The sequence below is a fragment of the Haliotis rubra genome, unplaced genomic scaffold (genome assembly GCF_003918875.1).
Source record: "Haliotis rubra isolate DU_JTF1 unplaced genomic scaffold, ASM391887v1 Scf837, whole genome shotgun sequence".
NCBI lineage: Eukaryota > Metazoa > Mollusca > Gastropoda > Lepetellida > Haliotidae > Haliotis > Haliotis rubra.
Window position 1 is genome coordinate 80,197 of NW_025767565.1, and position 26,773 is coordinate 106,969.

General features: G+C 44.8%; 1 protein-coding gene across 2 annotated transcripts in view; it reads right to left on the reverse strand.

Moving 5' to 3' along the window:
* Positions 1-26,773, reverse strand: part of LOC124262414 (nuclear hormone receptor HR96-like) — a 90,808-nt gene that overhangs the window by 46,321 nt on the left and 17,714 nt on the right. Inside the window, exon 1 of one of the 2 annotated variants that reach the window (XM_046696895.1) lies at positions 14,170-14,231. The exons of the other annotated variant lie outside the window; for it this stretch is intronic. Coding sequence (XP_046552851.1) covers positions 14,170-14,208 — 39 coding nt within the window. The 5' untranslated portion in view covers positions 14,209-14,231. Of the gene's footprint in view, positions 1-14,169; positions 14,232-26,773 lie in introns of those variants that run through there. 2 annotated transcript variants of the gene reach the window in all.

Sequence of the window (26,773 nt, forward strand, 5' to 3'; positions counted from 1 at the left end):
CTTATGGTATAACACAAACTATATACTGTCTTATGGTTTCACACAAATTATATACTGTCTTATCATGGTATAACACAAACTATATACTGTCTTATCATGGTATAACACAAACTATATACTGTTTGTCTTATGGTATAACACAAACTATATACTGTCTTATGGTATAACACAAACTATATACTGTCTTATGGTTTCACACAAATTATATACTGTCTTATCATGGTATAACACAAACTATATACTGTCTTATCATGGTATAACACAAACTATATACTGTCTTATGGTATAACACAAACTATATACTGTCTTATGGTATAACACAAACTATATACTGTCTTATGGTTTCACACAAATTATATACTGTCTTATCATGGTATAACACAAACTATATACTGTCTTATCATGGTATAACACAAACTATATATACTGTCTTATGATGGTATGACACAAACTATATACTGTCTTATGGTATAACACAAACTATATACTGGTCTTATGGTATAACACAAACTATATACTGTCTTATGGTATAACACAAACTATATACTGTCTTATGGTATAAAACAAGCTACATACTGTTTTATCATTGTATGACACAAACTATATACTGTCTTATGGTATAACACAAGCTACATACTGCCTTATCATGGTATGACACAAACTATATACTGTCTTATCATGGTATGACACAAACTATATACTGTCTTATCATGGTATAACACAAACTATATATTGTCTTATGGTTTCACACAAATTATATACTGTCTTATCATGGTATAACACAAACTATATACTGTCTTATCATAGTATAACACAAACTATATACTGTCTTATGGTATAACACAAACTATATACTGTCTTATCATGGTATGACACAAACTATATACTGTCTTATCATGGTATGACACAAACTATTTACTGTCTTATCATGGTATAACACAAACTATATACTGTCTTATGGTATAACACAAACTATATACTGTCTTATGGTATAAAACAAACTATATACTGTCTTATCATGGTATAACAAACTATATACGGTCTTATGGTATAAAACAAACTATATACTGTCTTATGGTATAAAACAAACTATATACTGTCTTATCATGGTATAACACAAACTATATACTGTCTTATCATGGTATAACACAAACTATATACTGTCTTATGGTATAACACAAACTATATACTGTCTTATGGTATGACACAAACTATATACTGTCTTATCATGGTATAACACAAACTATATACTGTCTTATCATGGTATAACACAAACTATATACGGTCTTATGGTATAAAACAAACTATATACTGTCTTATGGTATAAAACAAGCTACATACTGTTTTTATCATTTGTATGAAACAAACTGTATACTGTCATATGGTATATAACACAAGCTACATACTGCCTTATCATGGTATGACACAAACTATATACTGTCTTATCATGGTATGACACAAACTATATACTGTCTTATCATGGTATAACACAAACTATATACTGTCTTATGGTATAACACAAACTATATACTGTCTTATGGTATAACACAAACTATATATTGTCTTATGGTTTCACACAAATTATATTGTCTTATCATGGTATAACACAAACTATATACTGTCTTATCATGGTATAACACAAACTATATACTGTCTTATGGTATAACACAAACTATATACTGTCTTATCATGGTATAACACACAAACTATATACTGTCTTATCATGGTATAACACAAACTATATACTGTCTTATCATGGTATAACACAAACTATATATTGTCTTGTCATGATATTACATACACTACACATTCTCCAATGGTATATGTCAGGCTCACTTTAACATGGCTGACTCATCTGTAGGGTCGAGTTGCTATGATCAATATACATCGTTCTTGTTATCAGACAAATGAATCAAAGAGGCCTATTGGCAGCTCAAGGACCACATATACTTGCCACTGATATCTCCAAAGTCGCTGCTTTCAAACAGCATAATGTCAGTATATTCCATGTTGTGTGTGGGTTGTGGAGGTAGTCAGTCAACCATGACAAGCTGTGATAACATCCTCACAGTAACACAGCGTTCTGCTTCACTCCACACAAACCTCGGCCACACCTAGACAGAGGCAATACTGCTGTGTTCTGGACACACATCTCACAGTGTCAGATTACACATCTCACAGTGTCACGAAACACATCTAAAACTGGTACACTTTTCTAGTACAACCTATGTGCACTGAGCAACAACGCTGTAAAGCCAGCCTGTATATTTCATGTATCGACTGCCTACTGGCCTCAGAATAAAGGGCTGTTCAGGTTCATACAAGAAGCATTCAGTTGAGCTCCTTAATGAGAGGCCGTGCAGTCAATACACATCGCATACAGGAGCACATCTAGCCAACAGTATGTGTGTCAGAGAGCACCTGCTGCCCTCCTGGCCAGTGGTACAGCTGTGTTCCAGTGTGGTACTGTGTAGTAGAACTGTGTTACTGTGTAGTATAGCTACAGTGTTCCAGTGTGGTACTGTGTAGTAGAACTGTGTAGTATAGCTGTGTTCCAGTGTGGTACTGTGTAGTAGAACTGTGTTACTGTGTAGTATAGCTGTGCTACAGTGTGGTACTGTGTAGTAGAACTGTGTAGTATAGCTGTGTTCCAGTGTGGTACTGTGTAGTAGAACTGTGTTACTGTGTAGTATAGCTGTGCTACAGTGTGGTACTGTGTAGTAGAACTGTGTGGTATAGCTGTGCTACAGTGTGGTACTGTGTAGTAGAACTGTGTAGTATAGCTGTGTTCCAGTGTGGTACTGTGTAGTAGAACTGTGTAGTATAGCTGTGTTCCAGTGTGGTACTGTGTAGTAGAACTGTGTAGTATAGCTGTGTTCCAGTGTGGTACTGTGTAGTAGAACTGTGTAGTATAGCTGTGCTACAGTGTGGTACTGTGTAGTAGAACTGTGTAGTATAGCTGTGTTCCAGTGTGGTACTGTGTAGTAGAACTGTGTTACTGTGTAGTATAGCTGTGTTACTGTGTAGTATAGCTGTGTAGTATAGCTGTGTAGTATAGCTGTGTTCCAGTGTGGTACTGTGTAGTAGAACTGTGTAGTATAGCTGTGTTCCAGTGTGGTACTGTGTAGTAGAACTGTGTAGTATAGCTGTGCTACAGTGTGGTACTGTGTGAGTATAGCTGTGCTACAGTGTGGTACTGTGTAGTAGAACTGTGTTACTGTGTAGTATAGCTGTGTTACTGTGTAGTATAGCTGTGTAGTAGAACTGTGTAGTATAGCTGTGTTCCAGTGTGGTACTGTGTACTAGAACTGTGTTACTGTGTAGTATAGCTGTGTTCCAGTGTGGTACTGTGTAGTAGAACTGTGTTACTGTGTAGTATAGCTGTGTAGTATAGCTGTGTTCCAGTGTGGTACTGTGTAGTAGAACTGTGTAGTATAGCTGTGTTCCAGTGTGGTACTGTGTAGTAGAACTGTGTAGTATAGCTGTGCTACAGTGTGGTACTGTGTAGTAGAACTGTGTAGTATAGCTGTGTTCCAGTGTGGTACTGTGTAGTAGAACTGTGTTACTGTGTTAGTATAGCTGTGTTCCAGTGTGGTACTGTGTAGTATAGCTGTGTAGTATAGCTATGTAGTATAGCTGTGTAGTATAGCTGTGTAGTAGTAACTGTGTAGTATAGCTGTGTAGTATAGCTGTGTAGTATAGCTGTGTAGTATAGCTGTGTAGTATAGCTGTGTAGTAGAATTGTGTAGTATAGCTGTGCTACAGTGTGGTACTGTGTAGTAGAACTGTGTAGTATAGCTGTGTTCCAGTGTGGTACTGCGTAGTAGAACTGTGTTACTGTGTAGTATAGCTGTGTAGTAGAACTGTGTAGTATAGCTGTGTTCCAGTGTGGTACTGTGTAGTAGAACTGTGTTACTGTGTAGTATAGCTGTGTTCCAGTGTGTTACTGTGTAGTAGAACTGTGTTACTGTGTAGTATAGCTGTGTAGTATAGCTGTGTTCCAGTGTGGTACTGTGTAGTAGAACTGTGTAGTATAGCTGTGTTCCAGTGTGGTACTGTGTAGTAGAACTGTGTAGTATAGCTGTGTAGTATAGCTGTGTAGTATAGCTGTGCTACAGTGTGATATAGCTGTTGTAAATGACAGAAAGTCACTTATGGCCTCATGCTTGTCGTAAGAGGCGACTAGCGGAATCCGGTGGTTGGGCTCGCTGGCTTGGTGGACGCATGACATCGTGTCCCAATCGTGGAGATGGATGCTCATGATGTTGATCACTGGATTGCTTGGTTCAGACTCAGTTGTTTACAGACCATTGTCATGTTGCTGTAAAATTACTCAATTTACAACAAATCACACGCCACAGCGTATTCGTAATTATTCAATTGTTTTCTCTCACAAAAATGTCAGGTTTTGCAATGTAAAAATATGGGTAATTAGTTTTCTCGCAGGATTGATGGTCCTGTTATGCTAACATTGTTGTAAATGACAGACAGTCACTTTTGTCTATTTAGCGGTATGCGGTTAAATGGCTTAGTTCTGAACAGGGGTGGTAACTGCTGGTGGAGGGCATGAGGCAAGAAAAGCATGCAGTATGGCGTGAGATGAAAGTGTGCGTCGCTGTGGGGGAGAAAATGATGTACGGGTACGGCTACTTCAGATGCATTGATTCTGCCACGAAATTTGTGAGTAATATGTTTGCATATGCATGTATGGTATATGTATTTATGAAAGTATAATTTATAAAAGTTCACTTAATAGCCCAAATCGTTTGATAGTTACCACAATGGTGTTGTGACTTGTGCATGCCATTACCGTATCTTGAATGATAAGGAATATTAAGATAATAAGTGAGTTAGTATTGTATAAAAAGTTGTTTTGGACATACGGGTATTTAAATAAGTTTATATTTTGTATGGTTTCAGCTTGAACCTGCTTCATGTGATATACTTATTGAATTGTACTACGCAACACTACAAATGTGTCTCACCAAAACTGTCATGGAATAAAGCAGTGTGTAAGAATTTGGCAGAATCGGATATTGTTGATTTTGAAACTGACAGCTGTGTTACAGTGTAGTATAACTGTGTTACAGTGTGATATAGCTATGTTACAGTGTAGTATAGCTGTGTTACAGTGTAGTATAGCTGTGTTACAGTGTGTTATAGCTGTGTTACAGTGTGTTATAGCTGTGTTACTGTGTAGTATAGCTTTGTTACAGTGTGGCATAACTGTTACAGTGTAGGAAAGCTGTGTTACAGTGTAGTATAGCTAAGTTACAGTGTGGTATAACTGTTATAGTATGGTAGAACTGTGTTACAGTGTAGTATAACTGTGTTAGTGTAGTATAGCTGTGTTACAGTGTAGTATAGCCGTGTTGCAATGTGGAATAACTGTCTTACAGTGAGGTATAACTGTGTTACAGTGTGGTATAGCTGGGTTACAGTGTAGTATAGCTGTGTTACAGTGTAGTATAGCTTTGTTACAGTGTGGCATAACTGATAGTGTAGTAAAGCTGTGTTGCAGTGTAGTATAGCTGTTACAGTGTGGCATAACTGATAGTGTAGTAAAGCTGTGTTGCAGTGTAGTATAGCTGTTGCAATGTGGAATAACTGTTACAGTGAGGTATAACTGTGTTACAGTGTGGTATAGCTGTGTTACAGTGTAGTATAGCTGTGGTATAGCTGCGTTACAGTGTAGTATAACTGTATTACAGTGTGGTATAGCCGTGTGTCAGTGTGGCATAACTCTGTTAAAGTGTGGTATATCTGTGTTACTGTGTGATATAGCTGTGTTACAGTGTAGTATAACTGTATTACAGTGTGGTATAGCCGTGTTACAGTGTGGCATAACTGTTACAGTGTTGTATATCTGTGTTACTGTGTAGTATAGCTGTGTTGCAGTGTGGTATAGATGTGTTACTGTGTAGTATAGCTGTGTTACAGTGTGGTATAGCTGTGTTACTGTGTAGTATAGCTGTGTTGCAGTGTGGTATAGATGTGTTACTGTGTATTATAGCTGTGTTACAGTGTGGTATAGCTGTGTTACTGTGTAGTATAGCTGTGTTGCAGTGTGGCATAGCTGTGTTGCAGTGTGGTATAACTGTGTTACAGTGTAGTATAGCTGAGTTGCAGTGTGGTATAACTCTGTTACAGTGTGGTATAGCTGTGTTACTGTGTAGTATAGCTGTGTTACAGTGTGGTATATCTGTGTTACTGTGTAGTATAGCTGTGTTACAGTGTAGTATATCTGTGTTACAGTGTGGTATAGCTGTGTTATAGTGTGGCATAGCTGTGTTACAGTGTGGTATAGCTGTGTTACTGTGTGGTATAGCTGTGTTACAGTGTGGTATAGCTGGTGTAACATCCTTTGTTGTCAACATGGCGTGCTACCGTTTCTCTTCAGTTTTGTAAATAAAGTATTCATAGCATCACATTCAACGTTAGTATATTTTAGTGATTTAAAAAGTTGGCAAAAACTTTGTTCATTCTCCGTGAAGTGCATCTCTAAGTGGTAATTTTTACTTTACAAATTGCCCTTTTGTAATTGTATTGATCAAACTCGTATTCACAGATTCCAGAGACAGACGTCTCAGTCCTCTCGTCATCTGTGTACACAGACATGTTTTTCCAAGTTTGTATGTTTGTATGCCACCCTTCACACCATATGTATTGTCATGTTCTCAGACAAACATCTTCATATCTCTGCCCTAAAAAAATATTAATCAGTGGACTGAGTTTGCACTCGTTCACTTTATGGTCAAAGACAAAATGACCACTTAGATATGCATTTGTACAGAGAGTGATCAACGTTATATATAACCAAAATATATTAACGTTGAATGTGACGCCATGAATACTTTATTTACAAAACTGAAGAGAAACAGTAGCACGACATGTTGACAAGAAAGTGCAAAAGCTATTTGGTCGAACCTAGTACAGTCTCTCACTCCCATCCCCACCACCTCTAACCTCCAACTGAGTGATCAGTCCTCTAGTACAGTCTCTCACTCCCATCCCCACCACCTCTCACCTCCTACTGAGTGACCAGTCCTCTAGTACAGTCTCTCACTCCCATTCCCACCACCTCTCACCTCCAACTGAGTGACCAGTCCTCTAGTACAATCTCTCACTCCCATCCCCACCACCTCTAACCTCCAACTGAGTGATCAGTCCTCTAGTACAGTCTCTCACTCCCATCCCCGCCACCTCTCACCTCCTACTGAGTGACCAGTCCTCTAGTACAGTCTCTCACTCCCATTCCCATAACCTCTCACCTCCAACTGAGTGACCAGTCCTCTAGTACAATCTCTCTCATATCCCCACAATCTCTCACCTCCGAGTGACCAGTCCTTTCGTACAGACTCTCACTCCCATCCCCACCACCTCTCACCTCCTACTGAGTGACCAGTCCTCTAGTACAATCTCTGACTCCCATTCCCACCACCTCTCACCTCCTGCTGAGTGACCAGTACCCTAGAACAGTCTCTGACTCACATCCCCACAACCTCTCACCTCCTACTGAGTGACCAGTACCCTAGAACAGTCTCTGACTCACATCCCCACCACGTTGCACCTCCTGCTCAGTGACCAGTACCCTAGAACAGTCTCTGGCTCACATCCCAACAACCTCTCACCTCCTACTGAGTGACCAGTACCCTAGAACAGTCTCTGACTCACATCCCAACAACCTCTAACCTCCTACTGAGTGACCAGTACCCTAGAACAGTCTCTTAGAACAGTCTCTCACTCCCATCCCCACCACCTCTCACCTCCTACTGAGTGACCAGTCCTCTAGTACAATCTCTCACTCCCATCCCCACCACCTCTTACCTCCTACTAAGTGACCAGTCCTCTAGTACAATCTCTCACTCCCATTCCCACAACCCCCCCCTGCTACTGAGTGACCAATCCTCTAGTACAATCTCTCACTCCCATCCCCACCACCTCTAACCTCCTACTGGGTGACCAGTCCTCTAGTACAATCTCTCACTCCCATCCCAACCACCTCTAACCTCCTACTGAGTGACCAGTCCTCTAGTACAATCTCTCACTCCCATCCCTACCACCTCTAACCTCCTACTGGGTGACCAGTCCTCTAGTACAATCTCTCACTCCCATCCCCACAACCTCGAACCTCCTACTGAGTGACCAGTCCTCTAGTACAATCTCTCACTCCCATCCCTACCACCTCTAACCTCCTACTGAGTGATCAGTCCTCTAGTACAATCTCTCAATCACATCCCCACAACATCTCACCTCTTACTGAGTGACCAGTCCTCTACTACAGTCTCTCACTCACATCCCCACAACCTCTCACCTCCTACTGAGTGACCAGTCTCCTAGAACAGTCTCTGACTCACATCCCAACAACCTCTCACCTCCTAATGAGTGACCAGTACCCTAGAACAGGCTCTGACTGAAATCCCCACAACCTCTAACCTCCAACTGAGTGACCAGTCTCCTAGAACAGTCTCTTACTCACAACCCCACGACCTATCACCTTCTACTGAGTACCCTAGAAAAGTCTCTGACTCAATTCACCACAACCTCTCACCTCCTACTGAGTGACCAGTCCTCTAGAACAATCTCTCACTCCCATCCCCACAACCACGAACCTCCTACTGAGTGACCAGTCCTCTAGTACAATCTCTCACTCCCATCCCTACCACCTCTAACCTCCTACTGAGTGATCAGTCCTCTAGTACAATCTCTCACTCCCATCCCCACAACCTCGAACCTCCTACTGAGTGACCAGTCCTCTAGTACAATCTCTCACTCCCATCCCCACCACCTCTAACCTCCTACTGAGTGATCAGTCCTCTAGTACAATCTCTCAATCACATCCCCACAACATCTCACCTCTTACTGAGTGACCAGTCCTCTACTACAGTCTCTCACTCACATCCCCACAACCTCTCACCTCCTACTGAGTGACCAGTCTCCTAGAACAGTCTCTGACTCACATCCCAACAACCTCTCACCTCCTAATGAGTGACCAGTACCCTAGAACAGGCTCTGACTGAAATCCCCACAACCTCTAACCTCCAACTGAGTGACCAGTCTCCTAGAACAGTCTCTAACTCACAACCCCACGACCTATCACCTTCTACTGAGTACCCTAGAAAAGTCTCTGACTCACATCACCACAACCTCTCACCTCCTACTGAGTGACCAGTCCTCTAGAACAATCTCTCACTCCCATCCCCACAACCACGAACCTCCTACTGAGTGACCAGTCCTCTAGTACAATCTCTCACTCCCATCCCTACCACCTCTAACCTCCTACTGAGTGACCAGTCCTCTAGTACAATCTCTCACTCCCACCCCCACAACCACGAACCTCCTACTGAGTGACCAGTCCTCTAGTACAATCTCTCACTCCCACCCCCACATCCTCGAACCTCCTACTGGGTGACCAGTCCTCTAGTACAATCTCTCACTCCCACCCCCACATCCTCGAACCTCCTACTGAGTGACCAGTCCTCTAGTACAATCTCTCACTCCCATCCCCACCACCTCTCACCTCCTACTGGGTGACCAGTCCTCCAGTACAATCTCTCACTCCCATCCCCACCACCTCTCACCTCCAACTGAGTGACCAGTACCCTAGAATAGTCTCTGACACATCCCCACCACCTCTAACCTCCTACTGGGTGACCAGTCCTCTAGTACAATCTCTCACTCCCACCCCCACAACCACGAACCTCCTACTGAGTGACCAGTCCTCTAGTACAATCTCTCACTCCCACCCCCACATCCTCGAACCTCCTACTGGGTGACCAGTCCTCTAGTACAATCTCTCACTCCCACCCCCACCACCTCTCACCTCCTACTGGGTGACCAGTCCTCCAGTACAATCTCTCACTCCCATCCCCACCACCTCTCACCTCCAACTGAGTGACCAGTACCCTAGAATAGTCTCTGACACATCCCCACCACCTCTCACCTTCTACTAAGTGACCAGTCCTCTAGAACAGTCTCTAGCTCACATCCCCACAACCTCTCACCTCCTACTGAGTGACCAGTCCATTAGAACAGTCTCTGACACATCCCCACCACCTCTCACCTTCTACTAAGTGACCAGTCCTCTAGTACAATCTCTCACTCCCATCCCCATAACCTCTCACCTCCTACTGAGTGATCAGTCCTCTAGTACAATCTCTCAATCACATCCCCACAACATCTCACCTCTTACTGAGTGACCAGTCCTCCAGTACAGTCTCTCACTCACATCCCCACCACCTCTAACCTCCTACTGAGTGATCAGTCCTCTAGTACAGTCTCTCACTCACATCCCCACAACCTCTCACCTCCTACTGAGTGACCAGTCTCCTAGAACAGTCTCTGACTCACATCCCAACAACCTCTCACCTCCTACTGAGTGACCAGTACCCTAGAACAGGCTCTGACAGAAATCCCCACAACCTCTAACCTCCAACTGAGTGACCAGTCTCCTAGAACAGTCTCTAACTCACAACCCCACAACCTATCACCTCCTACTGAGTACCCTAGAAAAGTCTCTGACTCACATCACCACAACCTCTCACCTCCTACTGAGTGACCAGTCCTCTAGAACAGTCTCTGACTCACATCCCCACCACCTCTAACCTTCTTCTGAGTGACCAGTCTCCTAGAACAGTCTCTGACTCACATCCCCACCACCTCTAACCTCCTATTGAGTGACCAGTACCCAAGCCACTGAAATAGAACATGTGTATCTTCAGAAGGTCAATCCCTTTGAAGAAAAGAAAAAATGGATGTTGCGAAAGTTTCCTGTATCAAGTGACATGCTGTCTTATTTCATATTACATGGTTGCTTAGTAACATGCGAACAGTGAAAGAGTATCTTTATTGTCATCAAGTATTTGTCCACAACAGAGCAAATAAATGGATTTCGAAATGTCAAAAGATATTTGAGAAAGTCAAATCCATCTGTGTAACGCCAGGCTGCCAGTGCAGGATTGGATTACAGACATTATCAGTGCTTGATCTGAAAACAGACAGATCCAACCTGGAGCAACAACACTGTAGACAGATCCAACCTGGAGCAACAACACTGTAGACAGATCCAACCTGGAACAACAACACTGTAGACAGATCCAACCTGGAACAACAACACTGTGCAACAACACTGTAGACAGATCCAACCTGGAGCAACAACACTGTAGACAGATCCAACCTGGAGCAACAACACTGTAGACAGATCCAACCTGGAGCAACAACACTGTAGACAGATCCAACCTGGAGCAACAACACTGTAGACAGATCCAACCTGGAGACAACAACACTGTAGACAGATCCAACCTGGAGCAACAACACTGTAGACAGATCCAACCTGGAGCAACAACACTGATCCAACCTGGAACAACAACACAGATCCAACCTGGGCAAACAACACTGTAGACACTGGAGCAACAACACTGTAGACAGATCCAACCTGGAGCAACAACACTGTAGACAGACCTGGAGCAACAACCAGATCCAGCCTGGAGCAACAACACTGTAGACAGATCCAACCTGGAGCAACAACACTGTAGACAGATCCAACCTGGAGCAACAACACTGTAGACAGATCCAACCTGGAGCAACAACACTGTAGACAGATCCAACCTGGAGCAACAACACTGTAGACAGATCCAACCTGGAGCAACAACAATGTAGACAGATCCAACCTGGAACAACAACACTGTAGACAGATCCAACCTGGAGCAACAACACTGTAGATAGATCCAGTACAGATCTAACCTGAAGCCGACTTATTGTTTGACTATTGTAATACCTCAAAGAGACTGACAGCATTGTGGTCAGATCTTAGTGATTGTGGTCATAATCTATATCACACAGCAGGTACTGAAAATATACCTATATCACACAGCAGGTACTGAACATATACCTATATCACACAGCAGGTACTGAACATATACCTATATCACAGCAGGTACTGAACATATACCTATATCACAGTAGGTACTGGACATATACCTATATCACAGCAGGTACTGGAAATATACCTACATCACACAGCAGGTACTGGATACATACCTATATCACATAGCAGGTAGTGGATATATAGCTTTATTACCCACGTGGTCAATGTATGGGTAGTTGCATATTAATCTCGTACGTCACACGAGTGTCGTATCGCGTTGACCTGTGTCGTAACGACTTGACCTGAAATTCTAACGATTTGATTGGATAACCAATGACCTCTCAATTAGGTCACATTCTGACGTAACTATTTTTTCATTCATAACAAACACGTGAATTCATTCATTCTACAACTTAAATGCATTGTGGGAATGTAAACATTGCGAACGTTGCCGTGTCGCTGTTTAATTGTGAGTCGAACTGAGACATTATATCTGTCGAAAAATATAAACGCAATGTTTCCACCAGTGATGTTAGCCGAATGAAGCAACTGGAAACCAAGAAACGAGGTGCAACGGAGTAGTTTACTGTAGGAGGCTGTACGAGGCGATGACAACTGACATGCATCGTGACGTCGGTTACCATGGCAGTGACGTCATTAGTGTGACGTCATGCAAACATTGTACTACAGTACAAAACTCTGCCGCAACCTCTTTATGAAACCGGTTTCGGTTTGAAACCAAAAACATAACAAAAATACGCTATTTTGTCAATTTAAATGCATGTAAGACGTGGGTAATAAATAAAATACCATACTCTGTCTCATTACATACAAATTATACGAAACGAGTGTCCTTCCTATGGTATCTGACCTGGTCTCATTACATACGAATTATAGGAAACTCATGACCTTCCTTCATATAATTCGTATGTAATGAGACCTCGTGTAGTATTCTCTATATATCACACAGCAGGTACTGGATATATACCTATATCACACAACAGGTACTGGATATATACCTATATCACACAGCAGGTACTGGACATATACCTATATCACACAGCATGTACTGGATATATACCTACATCACACAGTAGGTACTGGATACATACCTATATCACACAGCAGGTACTGGATATATAGCTATATCACACAGCAGGTACTGGATACATACCTATATCACACAACAGGTACTGGATATATACCTATATCACACAGCATGTACTGGATATATACCTATATCACACAGCAGGTACTGGATATATACCTATATCACACAGCATGTACTGGACACATAGCTATATCACACAGCAGGTACTGGATACATACCTATATCACACAACAGGTAGTGGATATATACCTATATCACACAGCATGTACTGGATATATAGCTATATCACACAGCAGGTACTGGATACATACCTATATCACACAGCATGTACTGGATATATAGCTATATCACACAGCAGGTACTGGATATATACCTATATCACACAGCATGTACTGGATATATAGCTATATCACACAGCAGGTACTGGACATATACCTATATCACACAGCAGGTACTGGACATACACCTACATCACACAGCAGGTACTGGATACATACCTATATCACACAGCAGGTACTGGATATATAGCTATATCACACAGCAGGTACTGGATACATACCTATATCACACAGCATGTACTGGATATATAGCTATATCACACAGCAGGTACTGGACATATACCTATATCACACAGCAGGTACTGGATATATACCTATATCACATAGCAGGTAGTGGATATATACCTATATCACACAACAGGTACTGGACATATACCTATATCACACAACATGTACTGGACATATACCTATATCAAACAGCAGGCACTAGACATATACCTATATCACACAGCAGGTACTGGATATATATGTATATCACACAGCAGGTGTTAGATATCACAAATTCTCCCGAAAACACATAAAAGTTGCCTGGACAGATTTCTATGTCTATGCTCCAGATGACATAGTTCTAATGATAGAATTTTTTGTAGCTACATGAAGTCAGCTTGTGATGTCAAGGAACTCACATGCTTGACCTATTACTTCTGAAATCAATACTGCTGCAGCTCACATCACAGCACCACTGTATCTACAGATACTCACACAACAGATCAACGGTATGGAAGACATGGCTTCCCTAGCTACTTCCCCCCGCCCAGGGCATCTATCCCCCTAGCCCCTAGCCCTGGGGTGAGGGGCTGAACATGTCAACAGGTCTAGCAGCTGTGTGTCTGGCTAGAAGGAGATTTCCTTACCTCAAGGTAACTGCAGGAAGCGAGAGACTCTTCCTCCATGGCCCCAGCTTCATGTATATAAGCCATGACCCAGTTATCCATGAACCCAGGTGCACAGCCAATCACAGACCAGTCTCACACAGAACACAGTTGTACCTCATGTAACGCTCACTAAAACACAATGTTTGCTGAGTCGGCTTCTGAATGGGATTGAAGAAGTGAACTGGCCTCCTACCTGTGACGGTAACGTCTCCCACTGAGAGTCACTTCTCACCATACCCTGGTATGTGTGATGACCCTCGCTATACCCTGGTATGTGTGACGACCCTCGCTATACCCTGCTATGTAGGACGACACATTATACCCTGGTATGTGTGACGACCCTCGATATACCCTGGTATGTTGGACAACACATTATACCCTGGTATGTGTGACGACCCTCGATATACCCTGGTATGTTGGACGACACATTATACCCTGGTATGTGTGACGACCATCAGTATACCCTGGTATGTGTGACGACCATCAGTATACCCTGGTATGTGTGACGACCATCAGTATACCCTGGTATGTGTGACGACCCTCACTATACCCTGGTATGTGTGACGACCATCAGTATACCCTGGTATGTGTGACGACCCTCAGTATACCCTGGTATGTGAGACGACCATCAGTATACCCTGGTATGTGCGACGTCCATCAGTATACCCTGGTATGTAGGACGACACATTATACCCTGGTATGTGTGACGACCCTCAATATACCCTGGTATGTGTGACGACCCTCAGTATACCCTGGTATGTGTGACGACCCTCAGTATACCCTGGTATGTGTGACGACCCTCGATATACCCTGGTATGTGTGACGACCCTCAATATACCCTGGTATGTGTGACGACCCTCAGTATACCCTGGTATGTGTGACGACCCTCGATATACCCTGGTATGTGTGATGACCCTCGCTATACCCTACTATATACCCTGGTGTGTAAACTGGCCTCCTACCAGTGACAGTAATGTCTCCCACTGAGAGTCACTTCTCACAATACCCTGGTATGTGTGACGACCCTCACTATACCCTGGTATGTGTGACGACCCTCACTATACCCTGGTATGTGTGACGACCCTCACTATACCCTGGTATGTGTGACGACCATCAGTATACCCTGGTATGTGTGATGACCATCAGTATACCCTGGTATGTGTGACGACCCTCAGTATACCCTGGTATGTGTGACGACCCTCACTATACCCTGGTATGTGTGACGACCATCAGTATACCCTGGTATGTGTGACGACCCTCTTACTTTACCCTGGTATGTGTGACGACCATCAGTATACCCTGGTATGTGTGACGACCCTCGCTATACCCTACTATATACCCTGGTGTGTAAACTGGCCTCCTACCAGTGACAGTAATGTCTCCCACTGAGAGTCACTTCTCACAATACCCTGGTATGTGTGACGACCCTCAGTATACCCTGGTATGTGTGACGACCCTGGATATACCCTGGTATGTGTGACGTCCATCAGTATACCCTGGTATGTGTGACGACCCTCAGTATACCCTGGTATGTGTGACGACCCTCACTATACCCTGGTATGTGTGACGACCCTCAGTATACCCTGGTATGTGTGACGACCCTCAGCATACCCTGGTATGTGTGACGACCCTCACTATACCCTGGTATGTGTGACGACCCTCGATATACCCTGGTATGTGTGACGACCCTCACTATACCCTGGCATGTGTGACGACCCTCACTATACCCTGGCATGTGTGACGACCCTCGATATACCCTGGCATGTGTGACGACCCTCACTATACCCTGGTATGTAGTATGACCTACACACACACACACACACACACACACACACACACACACACACACACACACACACACAATCACACACACAATCACACACACACACAATCACACACACAATCACACATATATACACAAGTATACCATCAGATATATGTTCTATATATACTCTGTGCCGGACACTCTGATGTTATAAGTGGCAACCCTAGACACAAGTATACCATCAGACATATGTTCTATATATACTCTGTGCCGGACACTCTGATGTTATAAGTGGCAACCCTAGACACAAGTATACCATCAGACATATGTTCTATATATACTCTGTGCCGGACACTCTGATGTTATAAGTGGCAACCCTAGACACAAGTATACCATCAGACATATGTTCTATATATACAATGTGCCACTCTGATGTTATAAGTGGCAACCCTAGTCACAAGTATACCATCAGACATATGTTCTATATATACTCTGTGCCGGACACTCTGATGTTATAAGTGGCAACCCTAGACACAAGTAAAACCATCAGACATATGTTCTATATATACAATGTGCCAGACTCTCTGATGTTATAAGTGGCAACTCAAGGGACTATCGTACCTGAAAACTAACAATTACAGACTTGTAAATTGTTTATGAGGCAGTCCAAGGGAACCAGATGACACTGATCAATGTTGGATGACGTCGGAACACGCAACACCGGGATAAATCTCAGGTCTACATCTCAGGGACATATCTAAGAGACACATCTCAGGAACATATCTCAGGGAGGGACACATCTCAGAGACACATTTAGGGACACATTCAGGGACACATCTGAGAGACACATTCAGGGACACATCTGAGAGACACATTTAGAGACAAATCTCAGGGACACATCTCAGGGAGGGACACATCTCAGAGACACATCTCAGAGACACATCTGAGGAACGTCTCAGGGACACATCTCAGGAACACATCTCAAGGAGGGACACATCTCAGGGAGGGACACATCTCAGGAACACATCTGAGGGACACATCGGAGGGACACATCTGAGGGACACATCTCAGAGACACATCTCAGGGACACATCTCAGAGACACATCTGAGAGACATATCTGAGGAACATCTCAGGGACACATTTCAGGAACACATCTCAAGGAGGGACACATCTCAGGGAGGGACACATCTCAGGAACACATCTGAGGGACACATCTGAGGGACACATCTCAGAGACACATCTCAGGGACACATCTCAGGGACACATCTCAGAGAAACTTCTTGGGGAGGGACATATCTCAGAGACGCTTCTGAGGGAAGGACATATCTCAGGGAGGGACACATCTCTGGGTGGGACACATCTCTGGGACACATCTCAGGAACACATCTCAGGGAGGGACACGTCTCAGGGAGGGACACATCTCAGGGACACATTTCAGGGACACATCTCAGGGAGGGACACATCTCAGAGACACATCTCAGGGACAAATCTCAGGGACACATCTCAGGGACACATCTCAGGGAGGGACACATCTCAGAGGCACATCTCAGGGAGGGACACATGTCAGGGACACATCTCATGGAGGGAAACATCTCAGGGAGGGACATATCTCAAGGACACATCTCAGGAACATCTCAGGGACACATCTCAGAGACACATCTCAGGGACACATCTCAGATACACATCTCAGGGACACATCTCAGGCTGGTTGGCATTGTTATGTTGATTTCCACTAAATCATACCGTATCAATCGGCAGTTTCCCCGGGTCGACTTGCTGCCGTCTCGGTAGCATTGAGCGAGCGCTGTGGGCGAGTCGCAGTGTGTGTGTCTCGGCTCATCTATTTACCTACAGCTCGCTGAGATGGCTGGCTACGTTATGTTGATGTCCGCGAAACAGTTTATTGTGAATCTCCTTCTATGATTTGTTTGGTTGTCGTAATGAAGGCTTGTCGGGCCTGTTGCTTCCCTTGTTCTATGAAAAAAAATTTCTTGTCTTCGCAAATGACGGCGTTTTTACAAGACTTGGTCCGAATTTCTTGTTTCATTCTGTGATATTTTGCGATTTCTGATAGCACCAAACGAAACTCTTCTTCGGAGATTTTTTTAGAGTCGGTGAGCACGGTGGAAATATGATCGTCTATCGTGTTTAACTTCGCTTCGGCTAGAATTCTAATTTCGCCGCATTTCAATGCTTTATGTTGCAGTCTGCGAGACATGTACTTAAGGGTCAATCCCATCAACCCTACCACTCCTGCTGTTATTTCGGTGCCTGTCGCAAACGAAACCCGTGTGTAAGGTTTCCAGTGTTTTTGCTTCTTCATCCAGGACTGGGTACAGTCAGTCCCATTCTGTATATATACTCTTTTTTATAAACTAGTATTTGATTGGTCCTCAGTCAATGCTTGATGAATATACTTTAAGCTGATGAGGTACAAGTTTTCATATATATATAAATGGTCTCAAGTCCAATAAAATCCTTTCGATGATGACTTCTCGTCGTTTGTACACGTTGTCTTGTAAGCGCATGGTGTACATGGTGTTTTCCTCGCCGAGCAGATCGAATCCCCTCGTGTCTCCCAGATCAGCTAGCATTACGTTGGGATGTTGATGGTTCATCTCGTTTATATATAATGTATTAAGAAATGGTTTTCAGTTGGTTATCGGATAATTCCTCGGACGTGCACTTCAAACCCATGATATGTATGTTGTTGAGTAGGAAAATTTCGGTGAGCGATATCTTGTCTTCCACGGTCACGATGACTCCCTGCAGACTGGTGTAGGCGTTAACGTTCACCCACACGTAAACGGAGCAAACTTGGTATTGTTGTTGTTTGGCCCAGCGGAGTTTGATACCTTTCACGATTTGGATGTACAGCGTGGGTTTCGCCGGCAGATTATCCAAGACGTTTACCACGCTGTCGAATTCCGATACCAATTGCAATCACACGTTTTGCGCCCCGGGTTTGCTCGACAGCATGTGGGCTACTCTTTGCCTCAAAGTGCTGACGATCATGCTGCGTCTTTGTGTAGGGCCGTGAGCAACCAGCAGCGTTCCGTTGTTCACGACTTTCGTCAGGTAGTGATCTTTGTTGTCCATGAAAACATGGGGAGAGTCGAGCGTGATGTTGAGATTCCAGTGAATTTGGGATGGCACTAATACCCATTTGTTGTCGTTGAAGATGAGAGTGTAGTGTGTGTTTCTGGAGATGACCGTGGTCTCGACGTCGTCAAGGTGGAACAGCCTGACGCGCAAGGCTGGGGTTATCGTCCATTCGTCGGATCAGGTCGTATTGAGTGTTGTTGACCGCTCCTTCGTTATTGCCACCACCACCAGTAGAGGGCAGCAGTTCGGCGCGTTTGTAAATGCTGTATTTCAGTTGCAAGGTGAACAGTTTGCCGTCGACTCCGGGTTCGTCGAATCCATGCGTGTGCCCGAGGTCGGAGATTGCTATGTTGGCGCATTTTCTAACGCGTGTTCCTGGACCATGAGACTCCGTCATTGCCGTATGTGCAGCTTCGGGCTGAGATACCCTATACTTACGGGATCGTGTTTAACGTCTTAAACCGATATTTACAATTCCGTGATGTTTCCTCGGATTAATTTCTTATACTGCAGTGACGAAAATGATTCGGTTCTGCAGTCGTTGTACTTTTCCGATTTCACTTGCACGGCTCTCAGCAGTGTGGAAGGTCGTTCAACTTGAACGTTGTTTGTCGTGCTCAGCTGATTGAGATGAATGCACTCTTCACGATACGGAACAAGATTGAGTAAATTCGTGCCGGTCACGGTGGTTTCCGGTGGTATGTCGTTCGAAATAAACCCGAGCCTTTTAGCCAACGACAGACTGTGTCTCAAGACTAACATGACCGTGCCATTCGAGTCGTTCATTTTGAGTTCGGCTCCCACGGGTTTGAAGATTTCTTCGTTGAGCGAGCACAGGCTGTATTAGCCGTCCGTTATTCGGTTACGGGTGTTATTGAGGAACAGCCTGTTGTTTTTGCCGTTGATGTTGGTCCATCGCGGGTAGTAGGTGATATCGCAGAGCGCGTCTTCGAGCTGACCGGACGTGTTATCGATCGAGTGCAGCAGTTGAACGGACTCGCCGCTTGTTATTCCCGGAAGCATCACGTACATATTGAAAAGTAGATATGTATACTAAAATATAACAATTCAAATATGTACAAACCGGGAGTGTTTTATTCTAAAAGTGATAATATAAGTGCTTTCTATCTCACGCAACCGAGTATTGTGGTCGATGCAAAGGATGGTTTACATTTCATGGTTTGGTTAAAAAATTATCGGTTTTCGGTCATGAATGTGAAAACGGTAAATGCTTGGTTCCACAACCCGATGTAGTTCTGGCAGAATCAAATCAATTTCGCTGTGTGGTGCGCGACGACCGGGTGCGGCGTGATGTTGAATAACACTCGTCGTGATGCGCTGAGTCGGTCTGTGTTCTATTTTCACGTGTACTACCAGATCATATGTATCCTGAAAGAAATCAGTGCCCCGATTCCGCAGGACAAAGCGTGGAATGCCGTAAACAATCCATACGATCGACGTGAGTACAAACGTGTTTGCAGCGAATTCGAACTAGATCCGAAGACGGTCGAGCGGCGTTTGCCGGAACCGAACCACGGTTTGGGCATTCCCATCGTTCACAACATGCCTCTCGTGGAAGCCAGCAAACAGCTGGTGAAAGACTGGGGTTACAAGTCGTATCATTACGTCAAGACGAACGAGTTGAAAGACGATTACATGGCTTTCGACGACAATATGGATTATCGCGTTTGGACCCATGGATGATTGGAAAATGTTCATGCTGGACACTTCGAAAGGGTTTACTCGTGCCAGTGTCGTCAGATTGAACGATTCCATTCAAACGTACGTGTGGGCCGCGCTGGGCGCTCAGACAAAAACGCGTTCCTGCATCGTGGGTCATGAAGGGACGGCTTACAACGCGCAGAAACAGTTCATGGCTAACGTCGAGGATGCCATTGCTAGACCGGTCGATCTACCGAGTGCCATCGACGGCTATCAATACGCGCTGGAATATGCCCGGTCGAAAGTCAACTATGTGTTTGGCACGAGACTGTACATGGCTCCGAGCGACATGTGACTGAGGGTGAACAGAGTGGTGGGCTACAACAATGAAATCGTCATCGCGACCGCTGATCGCGATGAACCAGGACGTCAATAACGAGTCGAGTACGAAGTACGAAACAGGCATCGTGGCACCGACACAGGAAGAAGTAGCACCACGCCAACAACAGCAGCAGCTGCCCCCGCACGTGCAGGCAAACAATCAGCGATCGCAACATCGATTGCAAAACGGCGCTGGTGGTCGCACACAATACTTCGCACACCAACAAACTACTAGAGATTTTGACTCGCAGACGAACATAGCGATGAAAATCCTATTAGAGATTTGACTTCACACCTGACTATAGCGAACAACCTATTAGAGATTTGACTTCGCATCTGAATATAATTATTTTTCATTTAGAAAAAGGTTTTCACACATTGATACAGCAACGATGATTACCGTTCGAGAACTGAAAAGGATTGCCAAAAACAAGTGGAGTGATCGGTTACTCCCGTTTGAGGAAACCTCTGCTGCTGAGATTGCTCGGCATGAAAGATGAACAACGACAACCCACGGTGAAACAGCTCAAACTCCGAGCGAAGGAACGTGGGCTCAGAGATTATTTGCGCATGAGGAAAGCCAAGCTCGTCGAACTGCTGGAGGAACACAAACCCGTTGAACTACAGTCGTGCGGACGAAGCACTCCGTAGGTGAGTATCTGAGAGGCTGGAGGCTGGAGGTCGACAAAAACATGGACGTCAACGACATCAAACCCCTGATCGCCAACAAAGTCGGCGAGGAACTGAACGATCTTGGAAGCCTCAAATTTCCACTCACGGTGAGAATGTCGCTGGACAAATAGCAGACGGATGGCACCACTGAGCACGCCCAGCCTTACCTTCAGAGGCAAGCAAGAAGTCGCGACTCAGCCCAAGTCCGTCGACTTGTCCATCAACACCTCGTTTGCAAAAATACGAGAATCCCTGGAATGCTACACGCACATGGGCTCGGGCTGGGTCGTGGACACAATTGACACGGTCTACCTGGACATAGCGAACTATGTGCCTTTCAAAGGAGGGTCGTACCTAGATTTGCCACCATACTACAAGAAAAAGCAAGCCATGGTCAACGTCAAAAACAAAGGCGATGATTGCATGAGGGTTGCGATGAGATCCCCGAAGTTTCCGGGCAAAGCACATTCAGACATACTTTTGAGCTATCCCGAAGAGGATGGGATCGACTGGGACAGCATAGACGAACCCAACCCCATCTCACAGGTCACCAAAATCGAAAAACAGAACGACGACATAGCCATCAATATATTCGGACACGAAGGGAATAAAACGATCGTGCACAGGATCAGCTCCCTCACAAACGAACACCGTAAGACGATCAATATATTCATGTTCCAGCAAGGCGACAAGTATCACTACACGTGGATAAAATATTTCAACAGACTGTTGTACGATCAATCGAAGCATAAGGAAAAGAAACACTTCTGCGAAAGGTGACTGCTCGGCTTCACGCGAGCCGACCTGCTGGATTGCCGAGATGTGGGAGAGATGGCCATCCGAATAGACATGCCCTACGAAAAGAAAAACACGCTAAAACACAAGAACACAAAGCCTGCGGGTTCAGTTACGTGGTCGTTTGATTTGACGGGAAAACGAACGCTCCCGTGGTCTACCGAGGTCCCGTCGCGGCCGAACGGTTTCTCACGTTTTTGCAAAACGAAGAGAAAATCATCAGGAAACAGTTGTACACAATCGTCCCCATGCGCATGATCCAAGACGACTAGCGAACTCATAAGAAAGCTAAGAATTGCCACATGTGCGACGGGGATGTCATGAGAGATCACTGTCACATCACCGGCAAGTACAGAGGTGCGGCTCACAATGTGTGCAACTTGAAGCTCAAAATCAATCCCAAGACCATCAAAATCCCCGTCGTGTTTCACAATCTTTGCGGTTACGATTCTCACCTGATCATGCAGGCCATCGCGAAGGTTGACGGCAACATAACATACATCTCCAACAACATGGAAAAATACATATCGTTCTCGTTAGACGGTCTGAGATTTGTCAATAGCGTTCAGTTCCTGCTGTCGCCTCTAGACAGTCTAGTGAACGCCAATGACCCGGACGACTTCGACATCACCAATAAATACACCGACACCGAGACTCGACCCCTGCTGCTGAGGAAGGGCGTCTACCCCTACGAGTGCATGGACGATTGGTCCAAGTTCGACGAGATGCGATTACCTCCCAACGACCGCTTTTACACCAACTTGACCGACTCAGCCATCACCCCGGACAATTACGCGCATGCAACTAACGTGTGGGACAAACTGGCTGCAAGAATTTGGGCGATTACCACGACCTGTACTTGCTGGTGCTGGTGCTGACAGACGTGTTTGAGATATTCAGAAGAACGTGCTCGAAACAGTACGGCCTGGATCACGCGTGGTATTTCTCATCCCCCGGTCTCTCTTGGGACGCCTTGTTGAAAAAGACCGGCATGGAGCTGAAACTACTGACGGATTATGACATGCACCTCTTCGTGGAGAAAGGCTGCGAGGTGGGATTTCCATGGCCTCCAAACGATACGCCAAAGCCAACAACAAGTACGTTCCCGGTCACAATCCCGGCAAACCGACCAAACACATACTCTATCTCGACGCCAACAACCTGTACGGCTGGGCCATGAGTCAGTATCTCCCCACCGGGGATTCGAATGGGTCTCCTCACCCGAGATGATTGACATGAATAGCATCGTGCCGGATTCGAACAAAGGCTCGGGTGCGAAGTGGACTTGGGCTATCCCGCAGAACTACACGAATCGCACAACAGCTATCCGCTAGCTCCCGAACTTTTGATGGTGAACCCGGACTGGATGTCTGAATATCAACAAAACTTGCTCGGAGACAATAAGCTGGCTAACGTTGAAAAACTGATGCCAAACTTGATGAACAAGTCAAAATATGTCATTCACTATCGCGATCTGCAGCTGTACTTGCTGCTGGGAATGAAACTCACAAACATACACAGGGCGCTCCATTTCGATCAAAGGCCATGGATGGATCCGTACATCAGAATGAACATGGATTTACGAAAGCTAGGCACCAGAGATTTCGAGAAAAACTTGTACAAGCTCATGAACAACTCGGGAAGAAAAACTCAGGAAACTTATAGCCAGCCCGCCGTTCAACCGAAGCAAGATATTCAACGACGACTTGGCAGCGCTGTACATGAACAAAAGCCACATCAAATTCAACCAGCCTGTTTATGTGGGGATGAGCATCCTCGACTTATCCAAACACTTGATGTAGGATTTCTATCACAACGAGCTGAAGAAACAGTATGGCGACAGGTGCAAAGTGCTGTACATGGACACAGATTCCCTGCTGATGGAAATTCACACCGAGGACGTGTACGAGGACATAAATAACGGAGTGACTGAGTCACCACTTACGCGTACAGGCACAAACGCGTATCGAATAATTGAATACTTACGCACATATGCGTACATATATCATGGAGAAAATTTATTACAGCCCGCGAGGATACTGGAAAGGCGCGGATGCCATCCCGAAACTCGCCAAAGTCGCATGAGTCTCGGAAGAGAAAGCCAAAGCCTGGCTTAAAAAACAAGCCATCTGGCAAGTCTACATGCCGACGCCTCGGTACAGCCAGAGAAGAAAATTCGACATCTGTCGAATCGTCGTCGGCAGCAGCATGTCGCGATAAAACAGAGAAAACATTACCGGACCAGGTCAGCGTTAGGTACTTATACCAGCTGGGAGAATACGAGGGAGACAGCAGAAAACGCACCACCGGTCAGATATGGTCCATGAAAACGTACAATGTAGACCTTGTCGACATCAAAGACGGCGAACCGAACTTGTACTACTTGAAAGACGGACCGCCGAGAGCATTCCTCCGAGAGGAGTTGATGATCCTACCTCACGACACAGTCCCTTACACATCACCCCCCGTTTGATGAGAGTTTCTCGTCATGATTTTTATCGTTCTTGCATGCCTATTTTTCTGCTTAATGCAGCCAGCCAGCCAGCCAGCCAGCCAGCCAGCCAGCCAGCCACCCAGCCAGCCACCCGTACACCAAGCCGAGAGAGACACATGCACACGCACTGCGACTCGTCCGCCCACAGCGCTCGGAGGAGCAACCACCCCTGAGGCGACCCAAGCCTTTTTCCCGACCGACCCCATCCTCACTTAAAAGTCAATATTTCAGAAACTATACCGCCGTGATATGGCTGGAATATTGCTAAAAGCGGCGTAAAACCAAACTCAGTCAGTCAGAAAGTATTAAACCAATTTTCATCAAATTTTGCATGCACCTCAGTAGTAGTAAACGAAATGGGGCTACGGGATTAGGGACTCCTAAAGGGCTCAATTTTTAAATTGAGCCCTTGGGGGGAACCTGGTCCCATAGCCCCATTGTGTATACTACTCAGAGACACATCTGAGGGACACATCTCAGGAACATCTCAGGAACCATCTCAGAGACACATCACAGGGACACATGTCAGGAACACATCTCAGGAACCATCTCAGGGACACATCTCAGAGACACATCTCAGGAACATCTCAGGGACACATGTCAGGAACACATCTCAGGAACCATCTCAGGAACCATCTCAGAGACACATCTCAGGGACACATGTCAGGAACATCTCGGGGACACATCTCAGGGACACATGTCAGGAACACATCTCAGGGACACATCTCAGAGACACATCTCAGAGACACATCTCAGAGACACATCTCAGACACACCTCTTGGGGATACATCTCAGACACATCTCAGAGGCCTCTTGGGGATACATCTCAGGGACATATCTCAGGGACACATGTCAGGGACACATGTCACGAACACATCTCAGAGACACCTCTTGGAGATACATCTCAGGGACACATCTTGGGGATACATCTCAGGAACATATCTCAGGGACACATGTCAGGAACACATCTCAGAGACACCTCTTGGGGATACATCTCAGGGACATATCTCAGGGACACATGTCAGGGACACATCTCAGGAACACATCTCAGGGACACATGTTAGGAACACATCTCAGAGACACCTCTTTGGGATACATCTTAGGGACACATCTCAGGAACATATCTCAGGGACAAATTTGAGGGACACATGTCAGGGACACATCTCAGGGATAAGTCTCAAGCTTCCATTTTGACATGTTGAGGATATTGATTGTTCTGTGTCATCAGTGAATGGATAAAATGTGTGCAGTATGATTGCCATAAAGACGCCTAACAACTGATCATGTAATCAAATAGCTGAACATATTTCAAACAATTATGCTGTTGGAGTTCATAACTATGCTGTAGCCAGTCCCATTTGAAATTTGATGCTATGACAGAATGTTGTTTACCGAGATATAAAGTTTGTTGTTTGACAAATCATCATGTGCATGTTTGTATCCAATGCACAGCAACAACAATGATGCACAACCAAAAACAGCCACCAAAGTGCTGTACATGGAACAGGAGGCCAACTGACTTGATGAAAGTTTACAATTATTACAAAGCACAATTTTGTAAATGTAGACCATTTTAACATATGTTATATTTGGGATTACACATTCTTAGTAAAGTACAGATTCTAGTACTTTTATGGGGGGGGGGGGGGTTGGGTTTGAGTCCCATCCGGGATTCGAACCCACACCCTCAGAGTCAGGCACCTAATCG